Consider the following 27687-nt stretch of genomic DNA (forward strand, 5'->3'; position numbering starts at 1 on the left):
ATAGGGAATATCATTCATAACTTCACTTGTTTTATAGCTGTTTTCAAAGGTAAATCAAAGATTTTTGATTCTTTCTGAATGTAAGGAAGTTAGTTCTCAAGCAGAATTTAAATTGACAATAGAACTGACATTCCCATGCAAAACAGATTTTATACAGAAAACAGTACAATTAAACAGTATGTTTAGAATATGAATTAGGAATTCATAAAAAGAAATGTTTCTACATTTAAAAGCAAAGTGAGAACCATTAAACCTTTAGTGTATTTTCTTTTAGCTGCTTCTGTGATTGGAAAGAACAAAATTTGGTCTTGGGCTTCATACTTAGAAGATGAAAAGGCTATTGCTGCTCCTGTCAAGCTCTTTCGAGAGGTAATAATAATTTACATTTGTTTTTTTGAATTATTATTGGCCTCAGTTTTGTCTGAAATAAAAAAAATGATCAAAATGACTCAATATCTGTATAGAATGGACCTACTCGCCTTTGTGTCCAAGCATTTTGATCATCATCACCGAACGTGTAGTTCTGCTTTATAAGAGCATTTTGAACAGTAAATGAAGGGAAGGAAACTAGGGTTAAGGATAATTTTTATCCGACGGTGTTCATCGTGTGGGCAGTAGATGGAGTGAGCCAACCACTTACCTAATTAAGCTCACCAGTGGCCTGAACCATTTTCATGGTTGAGCCTCATCTAAATAGATTTGGTGGTGTGTCTGCACTAAACAAGCTTTTATAGGGAATTGGAAATCTAGTGGCCAATCACAGATCATTGCTAGTGGTATACCAGGAGAGAGACAGCAGAAGGCCAAACAATGGCGGGTAGGATTTTTATGGAGACACATTCATGCTCCTCCTGCTCCCAAAAAATCAATCCCAAACTTGTTTTTGGCTAGGTTTTAACAACCTCCAGCAATCCCTTTAAGGGAGAATTGTTTTTCCGAGTTCAGCTCGTTGTGACTGGATGGGGCTTATTCAGCATGGATGCTGTATGTATGGATATCAGTATTACATTGGGACCTTATGTATATCAAATGACTGTGACTTAAATATATTAGGGCAATGAATCACAGTTAACCTCAGCAATTATACATAATTTTTTAACATGCATTATTCACTGAAGATACACAGAGAATAGTTACATAGAGAAAAATTACACAGAGTTGTAATTTTAAGTTAATTACATAAATAGTGGTCTTGGTTGCAATTTCAACTTTCATCATTGGGCAAAAAAATGAGGATAGTAAATGGGTAACTCATTTTACATTCTGCCTGATTTTCGTTTTTATTTAAGTCAGTGGGAAAGAAAATCAGGGAGGGGGTATGTAAAACATGGTAATGATTTGATATCACTCATATTTTGCCCAAAAATATAAATGACAGTTTCCCCCCAGTCATTTGTTGGCCGCAGTAACAGAGATAAACAGGGTGAAATTGAACTTCAGTGGTAGTGCAAAGTGGACAGTACTGAATCAGCAGCTTGGTTCACTTCCTGTATGATTCTATTTCTCATTGGGAAAGAAAATGAAGTGGGGTGTAAATGGAACCTCCTCTTCACTATCCTTCCTTCTGCACTGTTGACAAGTTAAATTTTACCCTAATGCACTTCTGGTTACTTGACTAATTTTCTATTCAAATATTGACTGGTGACATTAAAGCACTAGAAGCACTAAATCATTCCAATGGCTCACTGGATAGAAAGGCGGTTACGTATACCTACTATCAAACCAAGTTCCAGTAACACAGAAACATATCTAGTCTGCTGTATCACCTGCGTCCTAAACAGACCTTCACTTCTGAAAATAAACTTGATAGCAATTTTCCTGCTACAACAATTCTACAACAAATGAAACTTGTTAGTTTTGACAGGTACCCTAGTAGAAATTTAAGATCGCCTTAAGCCCTTGAATCAAAGTAAGTACTGTAATATAACCAGTACTCCTGAAAGCTGGATAGCTACCAACTGCAGACCTTTAACATCACAAGCTATATTTTGTAAGATGCTGTTCAAAGAGCGTCTTGCAGTGTCATAATTTTTGCCTTCTAGTGGATCTAAAATATCACAAATAGCTAATCTATATAACAAGATTACTAAAAATGGTGCTACTGAAGAACGTGAGCGATCACAGTTATCATGGAGTCACTACTCTCTGAGATGATGCTTGTACACCAAACCCTTTTGTACTAACAGCAAAACATACTAAAGAGAATGTTGAAACATGTGTAGAACATTCTTGGATGTTGCGAAAGAATGGGATATACAGGCAAGATAACAGCAGTTGATACTGCCAATGCACACACTTATAGCAGCAGCCAATCTTTTGCTGCTTCAACATATATCATGCATCATTCACAGTCTACACCCTTTGATCACAGTAATGCTTAATGCTAGCAGGTTCAGAAACTTACTTGGAAAACATAGAAAACCAGTGCACCATTTCAAACGTAGTGTAGCTAAAAGGGCAGAACTTGAAAAATAGCAGGTCACAAATGAAAAGAGACAAGCCTCTCTTAGCTAGATTGAAGCCCACATTATAGTTCGTTCTTAGAAAAGGATTTGCTATCACTACCACCATAATACTTCAGTAGCTCAACCTAGCTGTTTCCAATGCTGCTGCATTTGACAAACTTCAAAAGCTGAAAGCTGTTCTGGAGCCTTGGAGGTACGTGCCCAACTTCCTTGGGGGAGAGATGTGTCTTTCCTGATCTAACGTTTTAATCTGCATTGTGCCACTTATTTGTGTTATGGCCGTCTCAGATCATGGCCCAGCAAATGTAGTTTGGTTTGAAAACTCTTTCACCTTTAGACTTAACTAACCACAAAGAAAGCACCAACCATAGCTAAAGATAGCAACAGTGCTGGACCCAGGAGCTAAAAGTCTGACGTGCTCCAAAACTCAAGGGTAAGAACGTCTGGAAGCTAATTCTTTCTTTGCTGTTGGCAGAAGTCTCACAAGACCAGGAGCCTGATGCCCATACTGCAGAAGTAGAATCACCAAAATAGAAAATATATCTCCACTGAGTGGCATTTTACTTAGAGGACAAATACAAAAAAACACAGTTAACCAACAAGACCTTGGATCTTATAAAACAGAGCCAGTTATCAGCATGGAAGACTGCCGTCATGAATGGTGGGCAAAGTTTTGTGGTGCCTCTGAAGGCTTAGCAAAATGGGCACGTAAATACTTAGCGATGCTGGCCACAGCTATTCCATATGAGTGACTTTCTCATGTTTGGGGCAGATTGTAAATCGGTTGTGACCAATATTATCTCCCAAAAACATAATTAACATTGTCTGTTTAAGGACCTGGTTAAATGGCAGCAGGAAATAGGATCTTTTTAGAACTGGGGATTTCATTGCAATTCTTTTGCATGTACCTATGTAAAGACTGCCAATTTTAGGATACGATAACTCAAAACTTGTTGACATTCTCTTCAGAATAAATAGTTCAGTTAAAAAGAGGGATCTACAATATGAATACAGAAACAAAAAAACAATTATCGTGATGGGTTGTTTTTGGATGTTAATGACAAATAATCAGAAATAAAATAATTTCCATTTTAATGGATGCGTTGATTGTATCAGATATGCGATTAAAAACCAAGATTAACAGATTAAAAATTTTGATTGAGAGATTAATCTGGATTAAAATATTAAGTCGTTTGGCAGTCTTAATATATATTTATCAGTCTGTTTCGAACTGCCTGTATCAAGGACTCCTCCAAAATTTCAATGAACGTGAAGATGTCAGGAGGCTGGTAGATTTTTTTGCAAGTTTTGCCTTGTCATCACCCAATTCCTGACATCATTTGGGGCTGTAGTGAGACAAAAAGCAGGCCCTATGTGTTCATGTCGCCAGTATATTACAATTTATGATGAATAAATTATAATGACTTTTGTGCTTTCTCAAGGTTAATTTTAAGAAAAGACTCATTTTTGTTAGTGTTAAAATGGGGATAAGGTGTGGATTTTAACTGGATTCTGAGGAGCGGGAAAGCCCGTCAGTGCATTGGGAACCGGGAAGTTTCAGCAGCAAGTTTGTCAGTGGCTTTTTAACCCAGACGCTTCATTTGCATCTGACTTCTGGGTTTCCCAGCCAATTGGAATGAGCAGATGTGATGATGACCTACATCAGTCTATTACAGCTCAGCTATTTAAAGGGATACTGCGAGACAGAGACTTGAGCAGTGTTTCCGTTAAGCTGCATAGGTGTGCACTGCACAGCAAGTTAGAAGCTACCGTGCAGGTCTTATTCTGTGATAAATATCATGCATGCACAGCTGCACGAAAAGTTTGAAAGGGACTGCGCACTGAATAAACTGGCCACATACAATAACTACATTTTAAAGAAAGAATTTTTGTAGAGATGTTTTGATGGAGCCAAAACCTGGAGCAATGGATGTGCAACGTAGCAAGACAGCACCACCCTTCAACAAGACCTCTCTGGAGATGATGCTACGGCTGTAAGGGCTTGCAGGAAGACTTTTTTCCTTTCCAAATGGAGGAAGATGCCTACCTCAGAAAACAAGAAGGCACGTTTGGAAGCAACCGAGGAGGTCGGTTGCAGGAGCATGGTGCCACACGCCTGGATATAGTGCCAGAAGAGGTTTAATGACCAAATCAGGGCAGGAAAGGTGAATGGAATGTCACATTTAAGAATATCGTGATGTGCATCTGACCCAAAACCCCCTCACTCTGTCTCCCCAAGTCTTCTTTACATCGCTCATCGTACGAACACATCTTGGAGGCGCACCCATCCCCCTCCACCAAGGCACCTTCTCAGATTCGCTTCTGACAATCCACCACTGATACTCTCCCTCTTCTGAATGCAATGTCAAACTTATCTCGCACAGTGACCATCTACAAATACTGTTCATCCATCCTCTGGACACAGCCCATTTACCACACTCATAGTTCTCTTCTTTTCCCCTTTGCAGGAGAAGAGAGCACAAAACGCCAGTGAGAGGCAGAAAACTGGAGGTGGCCCTCACGTCAAATCCATACTGACAGCTGCAGAGGAGGAGGCACTAGAGATAAGCCAAGTCTCAGCATGACTGGTCATCAGAGATGGAGCAATGGGTTTCTCCCAGCTACCTGGTGACAGAATTAAATACACTGTAGTCTCTCCAGTCCAAAATGCTAGGGACCAAGGCATTTTTGCTTTTCAGAATTTTCAGGCTTAAAAAAATAACGTTAGAATGCCTAACCAGAAGTGCGTGGATATAAATATGCACCTGAGACATAAAACAGTGACAAAACATTCTAAAGCACGAATAAACATTGTTTTATTTATCCAAATACTGTATCTTCCATATTTCCACAGTACCGTATTGTACTAAAATAATGCTGATGGTGTCGAGGAAACAGGTGATTCCAGGTAACCTAGAATTAGCACTACCAGGCTGGGGGAAATGATTATTTACTAAACATTCAATATAAAAAACTGAAAACAACGTGCTTTCCCAGAAAGATTGGTAATTCACTGCCATCGTCAAAGCTTTTATTTTTAATTTTAATTCCTAGCTGACTTTTCCTCCCCCATCATCTATCCTGTCTCTGTCTCCTCTCTCTCTTTCTCTCTTTCTCTCTCCTGCAGCCTTCCCACTGAAATGGCCAAAGGATGTCACTCTTATCTTCAGTAGAAGCCGGACTATTAGAATATATATAAATGCTATCACATTCACCATATCGTGACATGTTGCACCGCCGCAAGTAGGGAGTCGCTGAGTTGTGTGGACCTGCTCAAAAAAATTTGAGACAACTGGTGTTTCTGGTTCTGGATTTCTGTACTGGAGAGGTTACAGTGTATCACACAGCTACGTGACGAACAACAGTCAGCCATGTTGACTGAAAGTTAGCAGTCACTGAAAGATGTTCAAGTTCACAGTGATGACTTTCTTGACACTTCCAGTTCAAGTTTTCCATCTCGCACATGCTCTTCCAGTGTCCGGAGACAGTGTTGCAAGAGGAGGGCAAAGACTCCTCAGAGGAGGTCACTCACTCTGAGGAAGCACTTTCACAAGACTCATGCACACCAGCTCAGAAACGCACCTCAATGAGACTGCCAGGAAAGATTATTGAGTTGTCACATGGTGTTTCGCACATCACAAATGAGCAGGAGCAGGTGTTGGAGACAGGTCCAGCAGCGGAGTGTCCCTGCTGGAGAGCACAGAACTCTTCAGGCTCTGCTCAGCTGGATGTGGTTGCAAAGCCTTGGGGATCATTGATGAAGAGAACAGTTTCTCATAGAGTGAGCCATAACAAATCACAGGCCAGAGTTATTGGAGCAATAAAATATTGTGATTTTTTTTTTTCTTCATTCTTGGGATGTAAGTGTCACTGGCAAGGCCAACATTTACCTCCCATCCCTAACCTAGCGAAGGTGGTGGTGACCTGCCTTATTAAACGATTACAGCCCATGTGGTGCAGGTACACCACAGCTTTTAGGGAGTTCCAGGAATCTGACCCAGTGATAGTGAATGAACAGTGAGATATTTCTAAGTCAGGATGTGTGTGACTTGGAGGGAAACTGGCAGCTGATGATGTTTCCATGCGTCTGCTGCCCTTTTCCTTCCAACTGATAAAGATTGCGGATTTGGAAGGTGCTGTCAAAGGAGGTTTGGCAAGTTGCTCCAGTGTATCTTATAGACGATACACACTGCTGCTGCATTGTGCTGGTGAGGGAGGGTGTGATTGATTCAGGTGGTGGGTGTAGTACCGATCAAATGGGCCACTTTGCCTTGGATGGTTCTGAACTTCTTGACTGTTGTAGGAGCTGCACTCATCCAGGCAAGTGCAGCCTATTCCATCACATTCCTAACTTGTGCCTTGTAGATGGTGGGTGCTGTTTTACATCAGAGTATAATTAATTTAGAGCAATAGAAGTTTACAGCACAGACACCATCATGTTTACAGCAGCTCTTAAGCAATCAAAAACTAATGGAAAAATGTTTGAAGGTGAAAGGTTCTGGGGTATAGATGAATGAAGATGGATGTTGATATTTAAATTAACTGTGGACATGGTAATGTATTGTACTTATTCTATAATGTGACTACAACTTTCTTCTTTTGAACAGTATCAGTCCTTCCCACAGAATAAAAATGGTTTCAGGGCTGGCATGAAGTTAGAAGGTATTGATCCTACGCATCCATCCATGTACTTTGTACTCACCGTGTTTGAGGTACAGAAAGCTTCACTTTATTTTTAATATACATATATTGATTTAACTAATACAGCTGTGTAGCTGATGCATTGAAATAGCAGGCTCAGAATATAAATAATGAAGAAACAAGCAGAAGAATTGTCAGTTCCTGAAAAAGCATTTCACATAATATCCATCTAAAATGTATCGTATTTGAATATGGTAATTGGCTGTTAGTTTCAGATAATTACCATTTGATTTTGTTTGATAAATGAGCCTCCTGCCAAGGATGCAACCCGAGGATTGTTGAAATTAAAACTCAAATTAATTTCAGAAGTACAGTAGATTGGAGGATCTGTATGTACGAGGACACAAACATGTGATAAGATGTAGGTAATAATAATTACTTCATTAAAGTTTGAATATTGCATTTTTTGTGACAGATGCAAATAATTGTTTTACAGAGAGCTACTGTGAGCAGGTAGGGAACAGTAAATGGAAGAATGCGTTTGGGGGATTGACACAGGGAGGTGTGGAGAGCATGTGAGTTAGAATATACAAGGACTTGTGTCAAATAGATGTGTCCCATGACGTCTTATGACCCTAACTGCAGAGGAGTGCAGAAAATATATGCAAATGCTATAACCTTTCTCATACATGTCTTGGTTAGCTTCTTGTCTAACATATCAAATTTAAATTCCTTATCCTTATTTCAAATCCCTCCTCGCCTTGCTCCACCCTTTCCACTCTGCACTTACATTGCCTGCAATGTTCATATTTTGACTTTGGCCTTCTGTGCAATGCACTTTTCCCTTCGCCCTATATTAAACCTGTCCACCTCTTCATCTTTAAAACCCTTCTTGAATCTGAATTTTTCAATGAAGCTGTTGATGAGCTTACTTCAGCATCCTGGGGAGTCACCATTGACCTGCAACTGAACTGCACCAGCATATAAATACTGTGGCTACAAGAGAAGGTTAGAGGATAAGAATTCTGACTCCCCAAAGCCTGTTTGCCGTCTGAAAAGCACAAGCCAGGAGTGTGATGGAATACTCTCTACTTGCCTGGATGAGTGCAGCTCCAACAACACTCAAGAAGGTCAACAGCATCCAGGACAAAGCAGTCCACTTGATTGGCATCCCATCCATCGCCTTAAACAATCACTCCCTCCACAGTAGGAGCAGTGTGTACCGTCTACCAGGTGCACTGCAACACCTCACCAACAGCACCTTCCAAACCCACGACCTCTAACATCTAGAAGGACAAGGGCTGCAGATAGATGGGAACATCACCACCTGGAAGTTCCCCTCCAAGTCAGTCACCACCCTGACTTGGAAATATATTGCCTCTCCTTCACTGTCACTGGGTCAAAATCCTGAAACTCCCTCCCGAACAGCACTGTTGGTGTACCTACACCATATTGACTGCACCGGTTCAGGAAGGCAGCTCAGGACCACCTTCTCAAGGGCAACCAGGGATGGGCAATAAATGCTGGCCCAGCCAGCGAAGCCCACATTCCATGGATGATTAAAACAAAAGTCACAAGAGCACAAGAAATCGGAGCAGGAATAGACCACATGTCCCATCAAGCCTGCTCTGCCATTCAGCATGATCATGGCTGATCTTGGGCTTCAACTCCATTTTCCCACCCGCTTCCCATATCCCTTAATTCCCCAAGAGACCAAAAGTTTGTCTATCCCAGCCTTAAATGTATTCAACAGTGGAGCATCCACAACCCTCTGGGGTTGAGAATTCAAAAGAATCTCGACCCTTTGAGTGAAATAATTTTTCCTCATCTCAGTGCTAAATGATCGGCCCCTTATCCTGAGACTGTGCCCCCTATGATCAAATCCTGGAACTCCCTTCCAAACAGCACTGTTGATATACCTATACCACAGGGACTGCAGGGGTTCAAGAAGGTAGATCATCATCACCTTCTCAAGGGCAATTAGGGAGGGCAATAAATGCTGGCCTAACCAGTAACTCCCCCCACATCCCATGAATGAATAAGTACAAAAATTAAATCTTTTCCATTATATGGCTTGCATCCATTCCTTTTTTGTTCTATCCTGTAAGGTACCTTAGAACATTTTCTATACCAACGATGTTATATGTTGAGTGGAGACCACAAGTCCACTTACTGATGGAACATGGAAATTCAGGATGTATTCTGAACACTTCCTGCTTATTTATAGAGCTAACTCACAGGCAACAACAGGGAACAGGCAGGAGCTGGGCCATGTTTCCAAATGCTGGTCCCACGTGAAGTTCAAGCAGTGGAAATTGAATGCAGGGGAGTGACTCAGAGTCTTGACATCTGCAAAACTGGAGAACAAGCTACTTGTAATCATAAAAAGAGTGAACATGGAATGAATGGAAGCTCTTCCTGTTGAGAAACATTCCAGTTTCGTGATCGATTCCACGCAGGATGTGTACACACATCTTATGATGCCCTGCAACTGCGGGGAGCCAACAATGTGGGCAAATGTCAGTGCTTCTTTTTCTTCTTGCTTGACATCCTCCATGGGGAATCTGATCACCTCAAAAATGCTGAATTAGTGCTGTCTGCTTGTCGTATTATCAGCAGAAGCAGTTTTGAAGAAACCCGAGGCATATACATTTCAGCCCATGGAGATCTTCACTGCCACAAGCAGTGCAATGCATGCTTTAATGTTGGGCTCCAATTCTCACTCCAACATGTGGCACAGATCGATGACTTTCTCGCTGTTTAAACATAGCCACCTTATATATTGCTGCTCTGTGAGCCTTAGGTGTGATGTTCTCTTTCTGCACACTTGCGCACTATAATGATCCTTTGCCCTCTTCTTGCAGCTTGAACAGGATTTTTCTGCCTCCTTTGCTGCTGCTGCTGCTCCTCTTGATCTGGGAACCTCGGGATAAGCTCAGCAGAATTCCCATGTTTGCCAGTGGAGAACAGAAAAACTCCATGAAACAGTTCCTGCCTGCTCCACAATCTCACTCTGTAAAAGCAACTCACAGACAAACACTTGCCACAACAGCTAAAAATGTGGCCTCAAAGCACCCTTGAAGCGACTAGCCAGAGGTTTATCTCAACAGAGGTGAGATCCTCTTTAAATTCAGCTTATGAACACTTCCTGCTATTGCCTGTCAGGTTTCCGTGCAGGTTTCTGGGGGCGTCCCTTGTTGAAAAGCACATAGAGCCTGATTAGGAAGTAGGTGGATAGGAGATGCCCAGTGAGAGCCACCCCCTGCTCTTTCTTCTGACTCCCCTCTGCCCCTAGCCAGCACCCCTCCCTGCAACCCTCAAACTGTCCTCACTCACCTGTGGCCTGGGTCCCCCAGCAGTCCTAGGTCTCTGGTGAGTGCGTTTTTGGAAACAGCCATCACTCCTAGTGGCACTGATGGGTAATGGAGAGCTGGCAATCTCTCCTGATTGGCCAGGAGGGTGTTGGGATTTCTGCCCCCGGAGTCCTAAATCCCAGGGAAGGCCAGTTAAGTGTCTGGTGGGCACGTAATTCTGGCGGGCCTTTCCTAATGGAAGCGATGCAAAGATTGCCGATATTCCAGCCAGCGAGTGACTCCCCCTCCTCCATCATCGTTAAATTCCATCCAAATAGTCATAATTAATTCAGTGTGAAATTCTTGTTGCAGTGAAATTAATTTAATTATCTCACAGGTTAACTGGATCCTGCCATCTGATATTCAATGATAAATATTCATTGTTGAAGCATCTGAAGGAAGTCAGGGAGGAGATCGCAGATGCTCTGAGGATGATTTTCCAATCTTCACTAGATACAGGGGAGGTACCGGAGGACTGGAGAAATGCAAACGTAGTTCCATTGTTTAAAAAGGGATCAAAGGAAATGCCAAACAATTATAGACCAGTTAGTCTTACATCGGTGGTGAGCAAATTAGTAGAATCAATCCTGAGAGATAGGATTAACTGTCATGTGGAAAGGCATGGACTAGTCAGGGATGGTCAGCATGGATTTGTTAAAGGAAGGTCTTGCCTCACAAATTTGATTGAATTCTTTGAGGAAGTGACAAGAAGGGTTGATGAGGGTAGTGCAGTGGACGTTGTGTGCATGGATTTTAGCAAGGCATTTGACAAGGTCCCACATGGCAGATTGGTCAGGAAAGTAAAAGCCCATGGGATTCAGGGTAATGTGGCAAACTGGATAAAAGGTTGGCTTTGTAACAGGAAACAAAGGGTAATGGTCGATGGATGCCCTTGCGAATGGAAAGTTGTCTCAAGTGGCGTTCCACAGGGCTCGGTGTTGGCACTCTTGCTATTTGTGTTATATATTAACAATTTGGATGTGAACGTGGGGGGCACGATTGGGAAATTTGCAGATGACACAAAGATTGGCCAAGTAGTGGATAGTGTGGAGGATAGCCATAATCTCCAAAACGATATAGATGGGCTGGTGCAGTGGGCAGTAAAATGGCAGATGGATTTTAACATAGAGAAGTGTGAGGTGATACATTTAGGGAGGTTAACCAGGGAATTCACAATAAATGGGAATATAAGAATAAGAATAAGAGGGGTAGATTAAGTGAGAGATCTTGGCGTACAAGTACACAGATCCCTGAAGGCAGCAGTTTAAGTAGACAAGGTTGTAAAGAAGGCATATGGAATGTTCCCTTTCATTGGCAGAGGTATAGAAGATAAAAGTAAGGATATAATGTTGGAATTGTATAAAACACTGGTGAGGCCACAACTGGAGTATTGTGTGCAGTTCTGGTCACCACATTACAGGAAGGATGTAATAGCTCTGGAGAGAGTGCAGAGGAGGTTTACAAGAATGTTGCCAGGGTTAGATAAGTGTAGCTACGAGGAGAGATTGGATAGGTTGGGGTTATTTTCCTTACAACAAAGAAAGCTGAGAGGTGACTTGATTGAGGTGTACAAAATTATGAGGGGAATAGATAGAGTGGACAGGATAAAATTGTTTCCCTTGGTGGAGAATTTTAGAACCAAGGGACATAGATTCAAGATAAGTGTCAGAAGGTGTTGGGCGGAACATGAGGAAGAACTTTTTTACTCAGAGGGTAGTGGGTGTCTGGAATTTGCTGCCCAAGTTGGTGGTAGAGGCAGAAACTCTAAACTCTTTTAAAAAGTTTTAAGAAGGATCTGCACCTTAAGTGCTGTAAGATGCAGGACTATGGGCCGGGTGCAGGAAGGTGGGATTAGAAAGGGCACCTGGATGTCCTCGGGCTGGCATGGACAAGATGGGCTGAATGGCCTCCTGTGCTGTAACTGTTCTATGGTTCTAATTGGCATCCACTATTTTGTGTTTGATTATAAGACTCTAATACTAGCTCAGCTCAAGATTATATATGTATCACCTTTCAAAAAAAAAACCATTATTTTAATCTTGGCAAACAACATCAACAGCGATGTATCTTTTTTTTGGGGAACTGCTGATTTGTGGATTGCTCCCAGTAACACAACAGACACTTTTAAACCTGTTACGACACTTGGCAAATTACAGCTTGCTAATCAAAAATTTAATCTAGCTAATCTGAAACAGGATGGACGCTTGGGAGTTTATGACAAGTAATCATATTCCAAGAATTTATAGTTTTAATGTTGATGCTAGTAATTTAGGTTTGTCAATTCTCATCAGGGTCTTTGATAAAAGCATGGTTCTGTTCCAGCAGAAAACTGACTGGATGGAGACCAAACGACCATAGTCACTTTAAGGCGGATTAATTGGGAACAAGAAGCTGTGTTGATGCTTGAAAATGGAAAGATCTCCTGTTTAAATTTCTCAAATTCATGCTGACAGTTTATGGTAGCAAAATAGCAGGACGTCATAATTTAAAAGATGACAAACAACAATATAAATCTAATTCTGATGGAAAATTTTAAATAAGGAGGTTATTTTCCATGTTGACGCCCATGGGTAAATTAAGCCATTTGACCATGAGTTTGGAGAAATGCCACTTCCCATGATATTCCACGTAACCTCCTGTTCTCATACATACAATAGCACTCATGTGGCCATCCTTTCTGTTGCTCCAGCTATCGGCACTGTTAGGTTAGCTAATACTCAGGAACCACCAATAAAACTTAGCACCCATGCCTTGAGAGTACTAACATTTGGCAGTGGTGGAATACGGGACTGTTTGCTAAGTACCACTGAGTTCCTAATTTCAGTCATCTCATTGTGAGTGGTGTCAGGTAGAGGATGCTTACTTTTGGTGGAAAGGGGATTCAGAGGAAGAGAGTTCTTGCTGTGTCAGTCTGACGCACCTCTTCCTGTTCATGGCACCATACATTGATACAGCCTTGGGCCATATCATTAGCCTAATCCTTCAGACATAATGCAGCACGGGCTAATGAAGCCACAGTAGAAAAATGCAAATCAAAAAGAGGTTCCTCATCCTCAGTTGAAAACGAGTCAGAGGGCAGAATCGTCCTAAGTGCGGTAATGGGCGGGTTAAAGGACGTTTTACCCGCCGGCCACAATGGCGGCTTTTCACGCCGTATCATCCCAAACCTGTTGCATTAATTATGCATTCCCAGGAAACACGCCGTTTCCATGGCGGGCGGGCTCTCATTCTCCTGCCACGCCATCACCTCACTGCTTCAGCACGCTGGCGCCATATTTAAAGTCCAGCCACGCGCACACCTCTCAGTGCTTCCAGCCCAGGACTGCTGCAAAGAAGACATGGTCCTGAAAGGCAAAAAGACTGCAGCCCCCAAGTTCAATGATGCGTCCGTCAAGTGCCTTTTGGATGCAGTGGAGGATTGCTGTGATGTCCTCTACCCCCACTCTGGCCACAGGATGGGTAGCAACATCACTAATCCGGCTTAGGAGGCAGTGGCAGCGGTGGTCAGTGCCAATGCCCTGCAAAAGAGGACAGCCACCCAGTACCGCAAGAGGATGAATTATCTCCTCTGTTCTGCCAGGGTAAGTCACTCTTCTCATCACTCTCAACTCACACTCACAAGCCCATCACACATCCACAGGGCCCTCACTCACTGCCAGTTCAAGGGACATCGCCATTCATTCTCTCACACGTAACTTAATTGTCCTCATCATGTCCATGGGACCGCTCACCACCCACATATGCCAAGCCTACTTATCATCTGGTCTGGCATGTGTCCTGCTTACACTCTCTCCTCTATTTATGCAGGACAAGCTGGCACACAGCAAGAAGGTAGAGGAATGCCTGAAATTAAGGTCCTCACGGACTTTGAAAACAGAGCCATCCAGCTGGCCGGCGAGGATCTGGACCATTCCTGTGCTGACGGTGAGGTTGGCGGTGCTCTACCAAATGACTATGCAGCAGTGTAACACCCAGCAGACAACCATGCTGTGAGTGATGTGTCCTGTTTCACAGGCCACTGTCATGTACTAATTATCTCTCCTTGCTTTCGCAGGCACATCTGCCAAACAGCTGACAGAGTCCACGACCCAGGGCCTCCAATCAAGCCCCAAAGAAACCTCTAAAGAGGAATCTGGAGGCACCCTCCGTGAAGTCCCGTCACAGCGCTGACCCACACCCTCCATCAGTGCAGAGACACACACCTCGTTGGGACCCAGCTTTAGACTAGCCTCGGGATCACAATCTGGTGAGCACATCACACAGTCTGATCCATAGAAGGGGGTGCCAAAGGCTTCCCAGGTCTCTGGCATTCAGAAGACTGTTGGAGGCCGGAAATTTGCTGAGTCCGAGGCAGATGACGAGTGTCTGGACTCGGTCATGTCACAGTTGCTGGAGCTGCAAAGGCAAGCTCGGGAACATCAGGAAGGGTGTCTGCTGCACTCCTCAGATTGCAAGGCACGATGGAGGAGTCCGTCCGCCTTCAGTCTGAAGTGATAGTGCTGGCATGCCAATGCACCGAGGTCAGCACTGGTAGATGGCGGCCGCCATGGAGACCTAAGTCCAGAACAACGCCCTTGCTCTGCTGCACGGGCTCAACTCCATTGCTGATGCCATAGTTGGCCTCCAACAGTGTGTACGCGAGAGGGGTGTGGGGCAGCTCGATCTCACTCCAGCTACTCCTTCTCCTCAAGGAGTCAGCCAGGGGCACTTGGGCACCCATAGGGAGGAGGATCTGCATGTGCACACTGCGGGGCCATCCACCCAGGTGACTCCGGGAGTGTCCGGCCCATCCAAATGCCGCCTTCTTGTGACCTCAGCAGCTCCACCTCCACTAGCTGAGGAGGGTGCCACTGCCACACAGAAGGACCTGAAAAGCAGGCCGGGACCCACCAAGTCTCGGCCCTCCAGAGGACGCCTGTCAAGGTCATCACAAACATAGCGTCACAGTCAGCAGGCTGCCTCCACCTCTGCTGTGGATGTCCGGAGAGCACCAAGACATAGCGGCAGGGTTTGGAAAGTTAAGAAGATGTAACTCTTTTTGAGTCAAAACAATTAACTAAATTAACAATAACAAGGGAGTTAAGAAGATGTAGCTGCACAGCTTGGGCACGGGTGTTAATCACTTGTACATACTGTTCATTATTGTCAATAAACTCCCAAGAATGTCTCCCTGCCTATGGCTCTTGTTCTGATGAGCAGTGTTTGTGCCGCTCAGATGTGAAACCTTTCTGCACAAGATAAAGGCAGGTGTCTCAGCCCAGGGCCTGTTACCTGTATTTTGTGCAGCCTTCAGACCAAAGTGATGGTCCGGCCCCTCACTCCCTGGACACATTCCTGATGCCTGCATCTCGATGGTGCTTGTCATTGCTGCCAGAATGTCATGGGCAGGCGTCACAGAGTTCCGTCATTCTCTCTGTGTGTTCTCAGCACCTTTGATGTGGGGCTGGCCCCCATCTCTTCAGCATCTCTGACCAGCAACGCTTTGCCCCTGAAGGGGTCAGATGCTGAAGGAGGACAAAGGATCAGGTGCTTTTAAAGTTTCATGGCTCATCTCTGTGATATGACCCTGATCACAGAGTGCAAGCGAGCTGCCCTCGGCCAGACAGGAGTCAGACGTTCTCAGAGACTATGTGAAGATCTGTGGAGTGTCCTAACTGCATGTCGTCTTCATCCTCCTGCAATTGAGTGACTATTAGGGCCTCCAGAGTGTCTCCATGACAGGGGCATTATCACAGAGGGTATGTGTGCTACGATAAACCAGACTGGAGTCAAACATTTACAGATGCAATGTGAGGATCTTATGGTGTCTCCTCTCTGCATGTCGTCATCAGCCGTCACAAATCTAGCAACTATTACGGCCTCCCAGGCATGTCTGCCTTGTCTGGCCAGTGCAAGTACCTCATCGCCATCATCGTCGCCTTCGAGGACCTCCTCACCCTCTTCACCATCGACGTCCTCCTCATCGGAGGAGACCTCCAGCTCCTGCCAGCTCCTCCTCAGCCAACCCCTCTCCCCATTGCAGCACCAGGTTGTAAAGGGCACAGCAGGGCAAAGATACGTGACATCCTCTGTGGACCGTATTGCAGGGCTCCACCAGACTGGTCCAGGCACCGGAATCTCATTTTCAGCATCCCAATGGTCTGCTCCACCAAACTGCGGGTTGCTGCATGAGCCTTGTTCTACCTTCACTCTGCTGCAGTCTGAGGCCGCTGCATGGGCATCATCAGCCATATCCTCTGTGGATAGCCCTTGTCCCTGAGGAGCCATCCCTGCAGCTTCTGTGGACCCTGGAAGGCTTCAGGGACCTGTGACCGACTGAGAAAGTAGGAGTCGTGCACACTCCCTGGAAACCGTGCGCAGACCTGCAGGATGTGTTTGTGGTGGTCGCACACCAGCTGCACATTCAGCAAATAGAATCCCGTGCAGTTGATGTAGTTGACCATGTGTTGCGATGGAGATCTGAGCGCCACATGAGTGCAGTTCCCACCCTGCACCTGTGGGAAACCCGAGATCTGGGCGAATCCAATCGCTCTTGCGTCCTGGCTGTCCTGGTCCCGGGCGAAATGCACAAAGTTATTTTTTTCTATTTGTTCATGGGATGTGGACATCGCTGCCAAGGCCAGCATCCATTGCCCATCCCTAATTGCCCTTGTTCAGAGGGCATTTAAGAGTCAACCACAATGCTTTGGGTCTGGAGTCACATGTAGGCCAGACCAGGTAAGGACGGCAGATTTCCTTCCCTAAAGGGCATTAGTGACCCAGATGGGATTTTACAACAATCGAGAATGGTTTCATGGTCTTCATCAGACTTTTCATTTTTAAAAATTAAATTCAAATTTCACCACCTGCCGTGGTGTAGGATTCGAAGCCAGGCCACCACAGCATTACCCTGGGCCTCTAGAATACCAGCCAATGCCACTGCCTCCCCACCATGTACCCTCACAAAGATGGCATCCTAGACCTCATGGATGCATTTGTGGGTTGAGGCTTGTGATATCCCACAGAGGTCACCTGTGGAGCCCTGAATGGAGCCACTGGCATAGAAATTGAGCACCGTGGTCACTTTCACGGCCACTGGCAGTGGATGCCCTCCATGTCCCCGTGGCGCCAAATCCTGCAGTAAGTGGCAGATGTGACCAACCAGTTCCCTGGACACACGCAGTCTTCACTGACACTGATTCTCGGTCATCTGCAGGAATGACAGGCGGTGTCTATAGGCTGTGGGTCTAGCTGGGCACCAACCAGCGATGGCTTGCTGTGGCTCTTTGGCGATGTGTGCAGGAGCCCCAGCTGCCTGTCTTCCAGAGGGTGCTGCTCCCGCCTCTGCGCAGTCAGGCGCCTCAGTCGTTCTGTTCTCCTTTGTCTTCACTCTCTTTACATTATGAGGCATACAGCTAGTTCACCAGGCTCCATGCTCCTGATGTATTTCTGCAGGATGAAAGAGAGAGACACGTGGGTTAGCCTGGGTACACTAAGAACTTGTCTTGGATAAATCTGAAGGCCCATTAACACATCCCGGAGTTTGCTGGCCACCACTTGGATGGCAGAGATTAATGCGCTGCATGGCTGCCCGAAACCCCACCCACCTCCGCCCCACTCCAGCTGACTGATTGGCAGCAGCTTTGCCCATTGGACTGCATGCTGTGCTCTCAGCTCAGGCACAGGCATTCTCCTAACCCGCACTGCAAGGCTGTGCTGTTAGCTTGAACCATGGGGGAGACAGGTGCAAACCGGGATGCTGACATTGCAAAGGGGCTGTGAGCGCCCCCAGCAGTGACTGCTCCATGGCCAGCTTTAGCAAGGAGATTGTACAACGTGCCCAGTTGTCCAGCTGTTCTGCAGTCCACTAAAACACTCATTAGTTTGCTGTCTGTGCCCAAGGGGTGAAAAGCTCTGGAGGACTTGGTGGCACTTTGATGCCTCTGTGTTGCTTTAGTGGGCAGATAAGCTAGAGGCCCGACTCTAATCATATCAAAGTGGCTGCGCCTGAACTGTCTCAGCTGCAGAGGAATGGTCACTTTATACAGGTTTCCTAATGTGTGGCTGCTTCCCTCGCCCACACAGCGCACACCCCACACGTGCTTGTGTGCTACCTTTGCCCCCCCCCCCCTCCCCTCCCCAAGTTGCCTCAACTGCAGGGCAGCCTTTCCGCCCCCCGCCCCCAATGCGCTTCACCTTGAAGCCCAACAGGCGACCCTCGCGAGTGCTCTGCAACATTACTGAGCACTCAACTCCGAGTTCCCCTCAAAGTGCAGCCTGCCAAGTGTACGCCTTTTATATGCTGTTGTGAAACTTGCACGCCGATGTGGACGGACGATCCAGCCTGGGGGGTGGGGTGGGGGCGGGGCGGGGGTGGTGGTAGGGTGAGTCCAGCGGGCTGGCCTTGTAATGATATGCTGATGTATTACAATGAGGTTCCTGACGTCTGTCGGCAGGAAAGGCAGCCCACCATTGACGGGCTGAGCGGACGATCGCAAACTGTTTTCATGACGTTGTGAAACCGATTTTTGGCCTTTTCGTCATATTGCCCACTCACACCACCGAACATGCCTGATGCCAGCGGGCACAGATGATTCCACCCAGAGAGACTAATTTTGTTATTATGTGTATGTTACTAAAATTTTTAAGTTGTTTAACTAATTCATAACTGTTGGAAATTCAGCTATTATCACTTGATTCATTATGGCTTTTTAAAAAGACGAGAGGCTATAATCTTGCACAGGAAAATGATTTGCTGACATTGCCACTTAATTCTAGTTTGCCTCTTCTTGTTAGTGGTGATAATGATGGCTGCGTAGCATCGAGGGCCCAGTTTGAAAGGCTGGCGTTAACCATGTTTTTTTGTAAGGTAACATATTTACTGGGCAGAGCAAGAGGACTTAGATTAAGGTAAGTAACTTAATAATTAAACTGCAAGAAAGGCTACCTATAATTGGAGAATCATAGCAATATCTTGTTTCCTGAAGGTTTGTGGTCATCGTTTGCGACTCCATTTTGATGGTTATTCTGAGTGCCACGATTTCTGGGTGAATGCTGACTCTCCAGACATCCACCCTGCAGGCTGGTGTGAGAAGACAGGTCACAGATTACATCTTCCTAAAGGTGAGAGATGTTCCGGCATCAATCTCACCAGCATAACTCACCAGCAAAACTCACTTTGGGGGTAATTTATTACATTACTGGGTAGATAGACTTGTGCCGTTAAATTAAAGTGATCTGGTACAAAACTGTTGGGCCAGCCATAAGCATCATCCTGAAGTGCAATTATATATTGGAGAGAAAATATAGATATGGTGCAAGCTTATATTGTATGATTAGTAAGTTTGATTATTTTGTTTGAGGCTATTTGTGATTAAATTTCATAAGATGGCATCAGATTACAGTGTCATTAAGAACCAATAATGTGATTTTAGTAGATTTATTCTGTTAATAAATAAGCAAGTTGGCTATGCTGTACTATATAATTTATAGTTTTCTGTATATAATTAAATCTTTAAACTGCATCTAAGTATTGTTTAGCAGCCATGTGCAGTATTTGGGGCATCCACCTACAGGAACAAAAATATCCATGTTCCACCAGATGGCGCCATACCAACACATGATGCTTCATCAACATTTTTTTGTGCTGAAATAAATTATAAATAATCCCACTGAACAAACATGAAAATGAATTTGAATTTAGATTACAAGTTGATGTTATTCCAGTGGAAGGAATTATTTAGTAGAGGATTGGTTCAGGTGGGTACATAATGCCATTGTTTTAATATTTCAGGGTACAAGGAGGAAGAGTTTAATTGGCCAAATTATCTGAAGATAACAAAGTCCCAAGCTGCACCAAAACAGCTCTTCATCAATCAAAATACAGTGAGCATCATTTTTAGGCAATTTCTTACATCAGACTGTTTGCACAACATAGGCTTTCTCCTGACGTTGAGAATAATGGGCAGAATCTTCTGTTCGTTGAGTGGGGGCGGGTCCTGCACGCAGATGGGTAAAATGACGCTCGGTGACGTCGGGCGTGCGTCCCGATGTCACCGCGCGTCATTCCGATCTTTTGTTCGGTGGGCACGCACCCGAGTCGGCTGCGCGCCCGCCGAACTGTCAAAGGTCTGTTAAGGCCATTAATAAACTAATTAAAGCAATTTTCAGGGCTGCCCAGCCAACCTTAAGGTAGGTGGGCAGGCGAAGAGCCCAAGCGGCCTTCGCATTTTTCATGAAACCTCATCCATGGGTGGGATGAGGTTTCATGAAGGTTATATTAATTAAATAAAAATTTTATGCAAATTCATAAACATGTTCCAGCTCATGTGACCCTGTCACATGAGGGGACATGTATAAATAATTTTATTTTTTAATTTTTTCCATCTTTAACACTGAACCTAATCTCCCTGAGTCGGCTCCGTGCCTCAGGGAGATTTCTGTGCTCTTTCGCGCGCAGGCCCCGGCTCTTCCTCCTCCTCCCCCCGCCCACACAGGTAGCGCTGACCAGGCATGCATCACAATGAGTGGGCCTTAATTGGCCCGCCCACATAAAATGGCGCCGCGCAGCCGATGGTGGGCGGCGATTGGCTCCGTGCCTGCCCACGCTTGCTCCCAACTGGCCCGCCCGATGGGGAGAAAGTTCTCCCCAGTGTTTTTCTATTACAACTTTAAACTTAAACCAGTTTAGTAGCCTGCAAATTAATATAATAACGCAGGAAGTTTGTGCAGGAGTAGGCCTTACTGCCCCGCGAGCCTGCTCCACAACTTAATAAGATCATGGCTGATCTACAATTCAGCTACACCCTCTTGTATTATCACTATATCCCTTGATTCAAAAATCTTTCCTGACTTGAATATACTCAACAGCTGAGCATTCACAGCTCTCTAGGGTAGAGAATTCCAAAGGCTCGCAGTCCTTTGAGTGAAGGAATTTCTCCTCATCTCAGACCTAAATGGTCGACTCCTTATTCTGAGTTTGTGACCAGGGGAAATATTTCCTCTGCATCTGTACTGCCAAGGCAAAGAATTTTATTTGTTTGAATTGGATCGCCTCTCATTCTTTTTTTTAAAGTTATTGATGGGATGTTGGTGTTGCTGGCTTTAGTGCCCATCCCTAATTGCCCTTGTTCAGGGGGCATTTAGGAGTCAACCACATTGCTGTAAGTCTGGAGTCACATGTAGTCCAGACCAGGTAAGGGAGGCCGATTTCCTCCCCTAAAGGAGATTATTGAACCACTTGGATTTTTACGACAATCAGCAATGGTTTCATGGTCATCATCAGACTTTTATTTATTGAATTCAAATTTCACCATCTGTCGTGGCAAGATCTTTCCAAACCCCAGGGAATAAAGGCCCAGTCCACTCCATCTCGTTTCATAGGATAATCCCCTCATCACTGGAACCAGACTAGTGAACCTTCATTGCTCTCTGTTTAGGACAAGCCTGGGCAGAATTTTACGGCCCCGTCATGGTGGGGGCAGGGCCATAAAACGTGGCGAGCCCTATTAAACTCCATTGAGTTTGGCGGGACCGGAAGATCCCGCCGGTGGGAGGGGCCATAAAATTCCACCCTCCGTCTTTCCCTGGATAATAAGTGCAAAACTGCACACAGTACTCTGGGTGTGGCCTCACCAGTGCCCTGTACAATTGTAGTGAGACTTCTTTACTTTTATTCTCCAATGCCTTCATAACCAAAAACTAAAATACCATTTGCATTCCGAATTTCATTTTGTACTTGCATGTTAATTGGTTGAACCTAACAATGTTTTAATGATAGGTTTTTTTCCCCAGATGGTTACCCCTTTGGGATTTCGTGTTGGAATGAAACTGGAAGCAGTTGATAGAATGAATCCATCCCTGATCTGTGTTGCTACAGTGACTGATATAGTTGAAAACAGGTTCCTGGTACATTTTGATAACTGGGATGACACATACGATTACTGGTAGGCCTTGCATTTTGTCATGGATTCTGGAAAGGTTAACAGAGAAAACTCTTCAAAATGGATTATGAAAAGCATTGTAGAATGGAGTAGAAAAGAAAAAAAAATGAAGAAAAATACTGCCAGAGCACGATTGACTTAAAAAAAATGAGAGAAAAGGGATATGAGCACAGATGGGCGGGATAAATTTTCTTATAAAAAATTAGCAACATTTATATAAATTATGCTGAGGGTGTTTTATTTATTCATATTTTTCCCTTTTCAACATTGTTTTTAGCCTTTTCTCTCTGTGGTCAAGCATAATAATTAAACACCATCCCACCTGAAAAGGTTGGCAGCTGACTTGCACCATGTCTGTTAATACAATGTTTGAGCCAACTAGATGCTTCATGAGAGTAAGAGTAGCCTGAGATGTCTTGCTGTTTATTTCTCACTCTTATTGGTTAAAAGCCTCCATATGGTGTCTGGTACCAAGGCAGCTAAGGTCAAAAATTTATTCTATGCTCAATTGGGAACAGAAACTTATATTTCATTCATCACGTCAGTCATGATGTTTAAGGTAATTTTAATGTTATAACATCCTATGGTTTCAGCTATGTCATTGTTATAAATGAATGGAATTAATAAGATTAAAACATTGGACCTTCGACTACTCTCCAAAATGCTTTTTGGTTTGTGTTAGGATCCCAGCTGAGGTTACCCCTGGACAAGCCTGATCCTAGTCTGGAACCCAGTTGGATAGAACCTAACTTTTATTTGTTTGTTTAGATACGTGGAATGGGGCTATTGAACAGAGTCACCGGAGTCAGCTAATGAATAATGAAAGCATAAAATGTTTATTAAACAAGAAAATATGAACTATATTACAATACTCCTTCACCCACAACTATACTTTTACAGCTATATACAGATTTGTAAGGATAACACAAGCTACAAAAACTATCTTATACTCTAATGTTCACAGTAAGTACAGTCCATGTAATCCAATTGGCAACCTGTGGTCAGACACACCACACTCTGAACCCAAGTGACAAATGCCACCCCAGACAGATGCTGTGGATCTCTCATCAGCTCCCCCCAGACACTTGTTACACCATGAGCCAACCAGTCTCACTGAACTCTATCTTTCACATGAGGGTTTCCAATCTCCATTCTCCAAGAACTCACTTAGGAATCTTCTCCCAAATCGACACTTTCTCTCAGACACCTTCTGCAGGGGTTCACCTCCAGGGTTTCAAACTTCGCCTTCCGATGTTCCTCTCCTCTGGGTCACCATGTGCAATCAAGCTTTCTTCAACGCACTCTCTCCCACCAACTCAGCTATCAATAGTACACCACTGCTTCACATGCCCATGGCAAAGAGTTACAGACCTTCAATTGTCTCCTTGGACCTCCTGGCCTCTTGCAAGCTGTTCTCACTTTAAATCTGCTTTCTGCAGCTTTTGTCTCTTTAAATTTGAAGCTTGGAGCCATTCTCTCTGCCCCTCACTCATAACCTCACTTAACAGGACCTTTTCCAGGTCCCTGTACTTCCCTTTGACTAGAAGCTCTTCTTGGGACTTTCTCCTGTTCCACTCCTCTGGATTTTGGGATCTTTTCTTTAGTTTGGGGCTGACCAACTGAACTCAAACAACTTCCAAATCAAACTGCTGTTTCTAGTTTCTTCTGTGTGTGTCTGTGGGAGGGTCCTGTCTCTCTGGACCCCTGTTGCTAGGCATTGCAACCAGACCAGTTTCTTTACTTTTGTTTGTTTAATATAGCTGCAACAGTCGTAAAACTCTCATTAGAAATGCAGGCATCTTTTAAAGTGAAACTAAAACTCAATTTGACCTTTTCTTAACACACAGATACAGAAATACAAATCAAACTTAAACTTTAAAGCTAAAACTCATTCCTAACACCTACAAATACCAATATAGCTTATTTAAACTATCTCTATTTCCTAACATTTGAGAGTGGGTTACAGCTGCAGTTAAACTTTTCATGTCTAAGAGGTCATCCCACATCACTTGGATAGTGCACTGGTTAGAATATAACTCCAGTATGGTTGAAGCTAAGTTTAAAAAATGGTCATGTTCCAGTAGATCTCCTGGGCACTTTTTAAAACTAATACCAAATTTTTGCCACCTGTGCTCTCCCAATTTTAAAGAGTAACCACCAGAGGAGTGGAGCTGCGTGCAGATGTGTAAGCATTTATGATTCACAGCCAGTTACAACTTATGGTGTAACTTGTATCTTGTCGGCTATGTTTCACACTCAGCAACTACTGCTATAATTGTAAATTAATGCTTGATTGTTTCATTTCCTGTTGTTAATTAAAAATAACAATGCCAATTCTTTCGGCATATCGAACTAAGAGGATGGATTGGTAACCCTCCTCTAATTCACAGTTTTTTCTACTAGGTGTGATGCCAGCAGCCCATACATCCATCCTATAGGTTGGTGCCAGCAGCATGGTAAACCACTGACACCTCCACAAGGTAAGCAGAGAAAACTTACACTGCATAGAATTTGAAGATTCCAATTTCAGGCCTATATTCAAATCATTGATATTTAGAGCGAACAGAAGTGGCCTCCAGAGCTGGGACATGACTACCTACTTTGCTCTCTCCTCCAGCCCTACAATCCACTGAGGTACCTGTCTTCCCCCAATGCTGGCCTCTTGAGCATTCCCCATTTTAATTGCTGCACCATTGATGGCTGTACCTTCAGCTGCCAAGGCCCTATGCCTAGGAATTTCTTCACTAAATCTCTCCACCTCCCTATCCCTCTTTCCTTCTTTAAGAAACCACTTAAAGCCAGTCTCTTTGACCAAGTTTTTTTTTGTCGCCGGGCCTAATATCTTCTTATGTGGCCCAATGTCAAATTTTGATTTGTAATGGTTCCATAAAGCATCTTGGTACATTTTATTGTTAAAGATTTTATATAAATACAAGCTGTCATTGTGTGAGTCACTTTGAAAAACTGTTCTTAATTCCTGGCCTCTGTTTTCTCCTTTCTGACCAATCTTTAATCCAGTTTGGCTGAATGTGGAGTTGAGGCAACAATCAGATCAGCCATGATCTTATTGAATGACGGAGCAGGCTCAAAGGGCCAAATAGCCTACTCCTGTTCCTAATTTGTATGTTCGTATCCCTCCGTGTGTTACCTTGTCAAAGGCTTTTCTAAAATCTATCTCAATTACATCCATTATATTTCCCCCACCTTCCATGTCTGTTACCTTCTCAAAGAATTCTATCAGGATTGTAAAACATGATTATCGCTTTTGAGATCTATACTTGTTACTTCTATTTCTCTTCATTTAGATATGATTTCATTCTTAATTAAATACTCTAAAATTTTCCCTACCAGAGGTGTTAAGTGAATTGACCTGTAATTAACTTGATTATTCCTCTCTCGCTTTTTAAAATCTGATATTAAATTGGCCACGCTCCAGTTTTCTGGTACACATTCAGACCCCGTAATCGTGATTCTAAGGGATGATTTTAAACCTGCCTGCTTGGCAGATACCAGATATGTGGATAGTTAAAAATCAGCAATTAGTTAACATCCCATACTGAACCTGGAGGCTATAATTTTACCCTCCTTTAGAGCAGGTGAGAAGAACACCTGCCAGAAACCACTGAAATGCCTCTGTAAGTATACAGATTGAGCTCTGATGATTACTGAGGCTGGTCTGCCCTTTTAGTAGTGGGCTTGAGTGTGGCTATAGTGCAAGGGAAGGAAGAGTCAGAGAGACAAAATAGCCAAGGAGAAGTAAGTCTTGTTACATTTCTGCATTTCCCTTATGCAGCCAGGAGGAACATGATTCTCCCTTTGAGAGTTTAGACCTTCCCAGCCCACCCCACCCCTCTCTGCCCTGAATGAGTGACAGGACGATTTGTTTGGACCCTGGCACACCTCATGTCACCTCCTGTCCAGCTGTCATTTCCTCCAGATTTCAGGCAGGACATTGACTGGAGACATGCAGATTAGGCTCAGAAGTTAAAACCAACGCCGATTGTTGTAAAGACCCATCTGGTTCACTAATGTCCTATAGGGAAGGCGATCTGCTGACCTTACCTAGTCTGGCCTACATGTGACTCCAGACCCACAGCAATGTGGTTGACTCTTAAATGCCCTCTGAACAGGACAATTAGGGATGGGCAATAAATGCTGGCCTAGCCAGCGACACCCACATCCCATGAATGAGTACCGAAAAAAATCTACCTGGAAATCTAGTCCAGGGTACAGAGACTAATAATCTGTTTAATTTCGGGTACCCTAGGTTACCCTCACCCAGAGGATTTTTCTTGGGATAGGTATTTGGAAGAAACTGGATCTTCTGCTGCTCCTGCTCGTGCATTTAAAGTTGTAAGTGGAATGATTTTCATTCTTACTAAAGTCATTTAAAGTGTTTTGAAAAAGACCTTCACAAATAAAATTTTCCCATTTTTTGTACAATAATTTTGAAATCTTAAACATATTTGAATGTGGTTTCCTTGTGTTTCAGCGTCCTCCACATGGTTTCCAGAAAAACATGAAGCTGGAAGTTGTAGACAGACGCAATCCAATGCTGATTCGTGTATCCACCATTGTAGATGTTGACGACCACAGGTTAAAGGTAGTCAGAGAGCTTTTCCTCAGGAATATTCACCACTTTTAATTGATGGTTTGTAGTGGTAGGTGATTGCATTGCTCAGTCTTATTAGACATATTGTGGGTCTACATCTTGGTATATCAATATTCCCTTCTTCTCTTGTAAAAATGGAAAATTACAAATGGTGTATTTGGTGAAAAAAAAGACTTACATTCATATCTCACCTTTCATGATCCCAAGACATCTGCAGTGTTTTACAGCCAATGAAGTACTTTTTGTAGTGTAGTCGCTATGTATGAAGAAAGAGTGAGAAATTGGCTGAGAGCAGTTCATTAGATATGGGAAGGAGCAGACTGGATAAATCCTGCTGAAGATAGTAAAGAATTTCCTAATGGAATTTGTTGGTCTCACTTGAATACCATAATTGTGTGGAAACCTTAACTGAAAGAATAAAGATAGCTGCATGTGCGAGGAGAAAGCTGCTCCACTAAACCTGAGTGCCCTAAAATTTAACCTTCTGGTTACCCTGGGATAGCACTCACCAGTTCATCCAAGATTTATCACTGACCACTGTGTGGGGACTCCTTGTGAGAAGGGCATCTCATTTGTATGGGGCATCTTTGGTACTCACCTGCCATGTACCTGTGTGGAGCACAAAGTGAACTTCTCCAAACCTTCCTCAGTCCTGAAACCAACCGAGGAATTTTAAAAATCCTCTTTGGTGGAGG

General features: G+C 43.9%; 1 protein-coding gene across 1 annotated transcript in view; it reads left to right on the forward strand.

Moving 5' to 3' along the window:
* The window catches only part of l3mbtl1 (L3MBTL histone methyl-lysine binding protein 1), an 89716-nt gene that overhangs the window by 40403 nt on the left and 21626 nt on the right, over positions 1-27687 (forward strand). The window contains exons 8-15 of the mRNA XM_078555109.1: positions 275-369; positions 7073-7177; positions 19426-19561; positions 20232-20323; positions 22232-22383; positions 24784-24860; positions 26648-26733; positions 26873-26983. Of these exons, the coding sequence (XP_078411235.1) occupies positions 275-369; positions 7073-7177; positions 19426-19561; positions 20232-20323; positions 22232-22383; positions 24784-24860; positions 26648-26733; positions 26873-26983 (854 nt within the window). The remainder of the gene's footprint in view (positions 1-274; positions 370-7072; positions 7178-19425; positions 19562-20231; positions 20324-22231; positions 22384-24783; positions 24861-26647; positions 26734-26872; positions 26984-27687) is intronic.

Source organism: Cetorhinus maximus, chromosome 13, assembly GCF_964194155.1.
Source record: "Cetorhinus maximus chromosome 13, sCetMax3.hap1.1, whole genome shotgun sequence".
Classification (NCBI taxonomy): domain Eukaryota; kingdom Metazoa; phylum Chordata; class Chondrichthyes; order Lamniformes; family Cetorhinidae; genus Cetorhinus; species Cetorhinus maximus.